At 38.2% G+C, this 7,540-nt stretch overlaps 1 protein-coding gene across 1 annotated transcript; it reads right to left on the bottom strand.

Moving 5' to 3' along the window:
* Positions 1-218: 218 nt before the first annotated feature.
* pex13 (peroxisomal biogenesis factor 13) lies at positions 219-4,606 on the bottom strand. The gene is made up of 4 exons (XM_038299472.1): positions 4,433-4,606; positions 2,620-3,329; positions 1,230-1,352; positions 219-1,092 (listed from the first exon to the last, which is right to left on the bottom strand). The coding sequence occupies exons 1-4, from the start codon at positions 4,504-4,506 to the stop codon at positions 749-751; spliced, it is 1,251 nt and encodes a 416-aa protein (XP_038155400.1). The 5' UTR covers positions 4,507-4,606; the 3' UTR covers positions 219-748.
* Between the last annotated feature and the right edge of the window lie 2,934 nt (positions 4,607-7,540).

Here is a 7,540-nt window from a genome sequence, read left to right as displayed (position 1 = left end):
AGCTTTGAAAAACAAAAGAAAGTCATTATGAAATGTATTAAACTTTGACTGGATTTTAAAAATGTGGCCTTATGAATGAAAAAAATTCCAGAGGAGGACAAGAGGAATTATAAGAAAGCCTTTGTTTGGATTGCTCTTTGAAAAAAAAATTCTTAAACAGTGTCAGCTGTTTTAGTGTCAATACAATTAATAGGTGATGGTAACAACTGCACAATAAAAAAGCTTTGAAAATATTTATTTCCAAAATATTAATATTAAATATTTACAAAATTACTCTGAGACTGATAAAGTGAAGAAATTAGGCAGATTGCACTTCTCCAACTCTGAATCATATTTGTTCCAGACAGAAGTCAACACAGAAGACGGGGAGGCCATCAACAGAGAGCCCAAGCTTCACAAGATAACATAATCACATTATCAAACTCCTTTAGCCTAAAAACTGATAACATACCAGATTCTTTCATGACCTTGCAAAAGAAACTTGCTCAAGCATTTATTGTGCAACCTCTGAATGAGAAAATGTAAAGATATCCTAATACTTTTATTTAAAAGTTTTCCATTAGAAAACCTGAATTCTGATTTTGATATTTTAAATTAAGAACTAATAAGTCGTTTATGATGAGCTTCTTTGTGAATACAACTGCTATTGTATGAATTTTAGTCAACTTCGAGAGTTACAGATTGCAAACAAGCACAGACTGAGCTATTCATTGTTAATTATAAATCCCTACACATGAAGACATAGCCTTCAGAGGTCAGTCTTGTCAGGCACGTTCACCACAGTGGTAGATGGCATGTCGGAGCTCGACGTGCTCAGATCAAAGGAAGCAGGAGTTTCTCTGTATGCAGACTCCAGGAGCTGCTCTGCAGAGGCTGTGGCGAGGTCAGAGCTGAAGTCTCTGGCTGCAACAGACTGTGAGGCTGTCTGGGATGTCTGCACACTCCCTTGCTCAACCTGAGTGAGCCTCTCCATCTCTGCGTGCTTACGGCCTCTCCTTTTTCCAAGGATCTTGACGTAGTTTGCGGGGACGAGTCCAGTGGTCTCACCGTCCAGGCTGGCCAGCAGCCATCCACGCACCCGGGGTTGTTGCTCTATGGGGAATAATATATAGGGATTTTAGTCTGACACTTGGGATGTTAAATACAATTAATATTTGAAAACTCCAGCCCAACTGTACATTTTAACCTAATATGTAAGATTCTTCTAGAAGATGTTAAGGACATGTCACCTTTAGGGGCCAGATTAAGCATGTCTCCAGCCCGCAGCGAAACTTCCTCCTCTGAAGAAGCCGTAAAATCGTATTCTGCTCTGGCCACAACATGGTCGTCCTCCCCGCTGGCCCAGTTAGTGGCTAAATACAGAGGGAATATTTAAATTAACTACATTTATTTTTATTTTTTTTTAAACACTTGACATTTTTCCCATTTATTTTTACATTCAAACTATAAACTTCTGTCTATTTTACTGGACTTTAATGTGACATACCACACAAAGAAGTTAATGCAGAAGAAAATGTGGGAATGAAACAGATGTTTTTCAAGCTTTATTTAATTAATGAAAAATAAAAATTGTATTCAGACTCTATTTTGATAGCCTAAATTAAAAAATTGGTAAACTAATGGCTTAAAAATTGTAATGCAGTCCATCTGAATGAACTTTGGATAACATGACTATTGATGGAGATAAAATAAGCAGGGTTCCTGCAGGTGCAACCAACACAAATATGTGATATTTAAGTAAAAAATTTAAGACATAGGTCTTAAGTTTCTGAGTGAAAGAGTAACTTTAAAAAAGTACTTTTATGATCACTTTATTGTACGTTTAACTTAGGGAATATAATTTATCCAGATGAGTAAAGTTTAAGGCAACCAAAAGAAGCCTGATGCAATAGAGACTTTCTGCCAGAAAGACACCTAAGGTGCATTCGCACTGAACGTGGTGAATTTTCTCTTTGGTTCGCCTGACATTCTGCTCGTCTCTTGCAAACACCCCAGGGAACTTCCCAACAGCTCGCTTCACCAAAAAGGAAAAGTGTCTGCCTGCTTGCTGGTGTTGCTATATATACACACAATACATATACATATGTTACTTACTGAAAGGGTTGCTTCTAAGGTTTAAGGTGAAAAACTGGACTTAAAAAGAACAAAAGAAAACATTTTTTTCTAACTGAATTTGGTATTTTTCTTTTTTTTTTAATAAAAGGTCTATTATTAAAACTTCCACCTCACAATTAGAGACTAATGTAAGCTGGTCTCTGACATAAATCCTTTTATGGATGTTTGTAGCCGTCACATGATTTACGTGCAAAGCATAAACAAAGTGCAGAAGTAACTGGGAACTTTAGTACATGTGTGTTTTGATGTCTTAGCACATGTTCTCAGTTCAGGTAAATGTAACCCAAATCTAATTTTTTTTTTTGCCCCTATGCAACATATGTCCAACAACTTAGTCTGAACAACCCAATTTTGATCTTTTCACCTCCCAACTAATCCAAATCTCTGATTTTCATATGTGGAACTAAATCAGATATGTTACTGTATCAAACTCTCATATCATCCAGGCTTCAACTAGCAACACTGCACCAAAACAGGTTCTAAACAGCCAGACATTAGCCTTACCACTTTCTTCAGAGCCTGCAGTGGAGCTGAGCAGCTTCCAGATGAGATAGGGTCCACCAAGAACTACAGCAAAGAAAAGGAAGATTGGCCAGGACTTTACACTCTGATCCTCAGCCCCTGCTCCATAACCCCTGGATGAAGCTGTAGCCAGGGCATCCGTCGTGCTGTCAGCCCACAGGTCTTCAACATCAGTGTCTGACCTTCTACCCAGCAGTCTCATCAAGCGTCTGTAGAGGTAGCGCAGCGTTCGCACCAGAGCGAAGGCTGACAGAACCCTTGTGAAGTGAGCACGCAGCCTTGTTAGGTGGTTGGCTACATCCAGCACAGCGCGGAAGCTGTTGTACACTGCTGAAAAGGTGGCGTCCAGCATCATGCTGACCGAGGTAAAGGCCTGGACGATGCTTTCAATGGACTGGAAGGCACCGCGGCTGCTTTCCTCCGCCTGCTGTACAAAGCGGCTGGGAGGGACGTCCTCTGTGTGTGGGAAGCGGCTGTACCCTCCCATGCCGTAGCCGCCGCCATAGCTGTAAGGACTGTAGCCACCATAGAGGGAGCTCCCATAGGGACTGTAGGAGGAGGTAAAAGAGCTGTAGGAAGGACGATATGACTGCTGCGTGGGGCGGGGAGGCACTGGAGGAGCCATTCTGGTTAGAACAGGTGGGCCTGCTGGTGTGGAAAGGCCCCCAGCTGCTGGTCTGAAGTCTGTAGATCTGTTTAGTTGGAAAAGAAGCCAATAGAGTTTTATAGTGAGACAAGGTAGCTCCAAAAGGAAAGGGTTAAAAGATCTGCTTAATATAAGGAGCATTTGTTGTGATCATTATGAGAACAAAGTGCCTGCACTTTGGGTACTAAGGTGTCAAATAGAGAGAAAAAAAAAAAAAAGACATTTTGTAAAATAACTGAACCTCAAAAGTAAACAAAAAACAAAACACATCTCACTATCTCTTTAACAAAATGCAAAGGTAGCATGTGAGTAAACAATACTATAAGGTTCCCTGAGATAACATGTGTTGGGAATTGGCAGTATAGAAATAATCTGAATTGAATTAAATATCCAACAGCTTTTAAAACAGTCTTCTGCAGGAGTAAAGACACTGCTGCTGTAAATCACTATGGAAAAGATTTAGGTCCATTCAAAACTAGTGGAAAAACTTTGTTTAAAAACTGTAAGTTTTAAGATTAAAGCACTGGTGAGCTTATCTATTTTTATCCAGTTCATAAAGACATCTGGTTCATTTTAATGACTGCACATAATGGGGAGGATGAATTATCCACAACGATCTTTAAACACTAACGACGTCTTGTCATCATTTAAAAGTGTATTTAGTCTTTATATAATTATTTTCTATCATTATTATGTTTAATAAATAATAACGGTGTGGAATATATTGTGTATTTCTGATCTATTTCTAGGACTATATCCAAAACCAAGAATTTGACAGCTGAAAAGAGCTGGATCTAATCTCACTGAAAATCATTTTTGACTCTTTAGAAGGCCAAAGCAACAAATTGACTCGTATTTAGATGGTAATTTATCCAGAGATGCTTGAAATGTAATGTAAACAACAGGCCGCAGGCAGCGAGGCCTTAGCTTAAATTGATCAACCACAGTTTAACAATTCAGAGGAACAAATATACATTTGACAAATTTAGCATAGATAAAACTTAAATATCAACTGTTCGGCAAACTCTAGTATGTTTGGTTAGAAGCTTCAGCTTCTGAAACAAATGTAGCATCAACTAGCTAACAACATTAGCAAACGTTTTGCTAGCAGCAAACCCCGCCAACATAAACTGAATAAATGCGTTTTACCTATAATTTAAAGGTGCGCCGATAGCTCCTGGAATACGTCTTTCCCATGGTTTTGGTGGAGGTTGGGAATCCATCGTAAAATATAAAACTAACAAAAATAAAAAGAGCGTAGTGTGTCCCTGGCCTTTGACCGCTTTGGTAGTGCTGCTTTCGTGTGCTCCTCGTAATTTCAGGAATTACAAATTGAAAGTCACATAGCCACAATCGATAAATACAAAATAGCGTAACAATTGTTATGAATAACGTTTATAGCAATTAAATGACGGTATTATTCCTTTATCACCCATATTTATCATGCGTTTTCTCATAATTTTATTTAAAAAAAAAAATCCCGACGGTCATCAAACATAGCACTTGTTTATTGAAAGCCCAGAATAATCGATAATCGATTGCTATTGTTGTGATGATAGATAGATAGATAGATAGATAGATAGATAGATAGATAGATAGATAGATAGATAGATAGATAGATAGATAGATAGATAGATAGATAGATAGATAGATAGATAGATAGATAGATAGATAGATAATTTTCTGGTGACTCTGCAATAGTCGGATATATCAAAATGGTGAGGAGACTTTGTCAATTGGTGAGAGCAGAACCGTTTGTAGCTCAACATGGCAAAGACCAAGGAACTGGTGGTGGATCTGAGAAGGAGTAAAGCTCCAGTGACCCCCGTGTCTTTCTGTGGGGTCAAGGTGGACACTGTAGGGGATTATAAATACTTAGGGGTGCACTTGGAAAATAAACTGGACTGGACTTAAAACACAAATGCCCTCTACACGAAGTGCCAAAGAGATCTCTATTTTCTGAGGTGGCTGAGGTCCTTTAACATCAGCAGTGATGCAATGACAACAATGCTGATGTTTTATGAGTCTGTGGTGGCCAGTGCCATCCTTTATGCTGCTGCGTGCTGGGGGGAGCAGACTGAAGGTGAAGAACGCCAACAGACTTAACAAATTCAACTGCAAGGCCAGTCACTTTGTTGGAGAGGAGCTCGACTCTTATTGCAGTGTAAAAAGAGAAAAAATTTGGCCTGGATAAAATCCATGCTCGACAATTCTGCACATCCTCTTCATGATGTGCTGGTCACCCACAGAACCACCTACAGTCAGAGACGCATTTCATCACACTGCACCACAGAGCGCCACAGAAGGTCTGCCTGTGGTCATCAAACTGCACAATTTATCTCTCTGAGAGTCATTTAATTGCATTACTTATTATTTATTTCATTACTTAACTATGTGCAATAACACGGTCATGTGCAATAATTGAAATTTGGTACTGAGCAGCATTGTAAATAATGTCGATTATATTGTGATCCTTATCTTATTCTATTCTTAAAGCTTATTTATACTTACAATCTTGTTTTTCTCTCTTTTGTAAGACAAATTTTTTTTTTTTTAATGAAACAGTAATGATGTAACAACTGCCTCATGCCTTTCTTTGATGTATTTCAAGGCTACCCCTGCCCCTGTTTCACCCTCAGTACACCAGAATCACCTGCGTATGTTTTTTTTTTCCCATATTTAGATTTAAAATCAACTCTTGTTTAAAATTGGAAAACTAAATGGAAAACACTATAAAATAAAATCTATTCAAACTAATAAAAAAAAAATTTCCACTACAAAATGTCCAACTTCCTAAGTTCAGTTCCAACAGAAAAGCATCTCTAGCTTGATTAATATAGTCTAAATGCGCTTTTACCTATTGTCCACCAGAGAGCGCTGTCGCTCATCACAAAAGGAGGTCTTTAAAAACGGCGCATTGAACGCATTAACTGAGCAAAAAAAGAGTTAAATAATTCTATTTTTATCAATATTTTTACACTTTTTTTTTCTAAAACACAAAGGTGTCAAAAGTGCTCGCATTCTTTTTTGAAGTAAAAAAAAATGTTAAAGTAGAAGTACAGTTTAACAGGTTTATCTACATTGTACTTAAGTAATTCAAAAGTAATTCAAGTAAAGATTTAACCTTAAAAATACACAATAGCCCCTTCACTGCAGACTTCTCCATCAGCTCCCAACACTGCCCCCTTCAGAAGTTCTCGAATGGCTCTGTCATAGTTGGCCTCATCATAGATAAGGATGACTCAGAGTACAGACACTGGACTCAGGACTTTTAGGACTGGTACCAGCAGAACCACCTTCTGATCAACCCAGAGAAAACCAAGGAGCTGATGGTGGACTTTCGCCCACTGACACCGGTGGACATCCAGGGAGCAGAAATTGAGATAGTGGACTCTTATATATACCTGGGTGTTCATCTAAGCAGTAAACTGGACTGGACTCATAACACTGAGGCTCTCTACAAGAAGGGTCAGAGGAGGTTCTTCCTGCTGAGGAGACTGAGGTCTTATGGAGTCCTTGGAGCATTCCTGAAAACCTTCTTTGACTGTGTTGTTGCATCAGCCAACTTCTATGGTGTAGTCTTTTGGAGCAGTGGCTTATTTGTGGCTGAGAGGAAGATGCTCTGTGATTCAATGACCCCTGGACTCAGTGCAGGAAGTTGGAAACTTAAAGGACTCTAACTAAAATAACTTCTCTGTTAGATAATGTCTTCCAACCCATGCATGAAGCTGTTGCTGAAGTGGAGAGCTCCTTCAGACTGCCTGCCCTGACTTTATAACCATCACCGCTCCCTAAAAACTTAAAAGGTATTAGATTCAAGATTATGTTTGCACATTTTCTGTCTCAGTCACGTTTACTGCTTACATTTACTGTTTCTGCAATTTCTATACCTACTTTCTTAATTTATTAGTTGTTTATCCTTCTTTTACTGACTACACATTTATATTCAAAAATTCTTTCTGCTTTTTTTGCACAGTATTTATACTTTTATTTCTAATATTTTCAATTTACTATGTTTTTTTATTGTTTTATAAACACTTTTTAATACCTGTGTGACCGTTTTATATTGCCTGTATCTTTGCTGCTGTTAAAACTAAACTTCCCCATTTTGGGACAATAAAGGGATTTTCTATTCTATTCTAAATTATTTTCTCTCTGTTTTTTTTTCTAAATGCATAGAATCAACACAAAATGGAAAGAGCAGAAGGTACAGACTTTTTTGTTCAAAACTCCTCAGAAAATTACGTACGCAAGTAA

This window comes from Cyprinodon tularosa, unplaced genomic scaffold (assembly GCF_016077235.1).
Source record: "Cyprinodon tularosa strain WSP-4 unplaced genomic scaffold, ASM1607723v1 ctg43, whole genome shotgun sequence".
Lineage (NCBI taxonomy): Eukaryota > Metazoa > Chordata > Actinopteri > Cyprinodontiformes > Cyprinodontidae > Cyprinodon > Cyprinodon tularosa.
The sequence above is the reverse complement of the archived record's forward strand: the minus strand, read 5'-3'. Positions and strand labels throughout refer to the sequence as shown.

Bases quoted from the DNA above. Each gene is read 5' to 3' on its own strand.
- pex13 (XM_038299472.1), bottom strand. From the start codon at position 4,506: ATGGATTCCCAACCTCCACCAAAACCATGGGAAAGACGTATTCCAGGA. The intron at 1,353-2,619 runs GTAAGGCTAATG...CTCTGTATTTAG, and splicing joins TGCAGGCTCTGAAGAAAGTG to CCACTAACTGGGCCAGCGGG. The intron at 1,093-1,229 runs GTGACATGTCCT...TATTCCCCATAG, and splicing joins GCTTAATCTGGCCCCTAAAG to AGCAACAACCCCGGGTGCGT.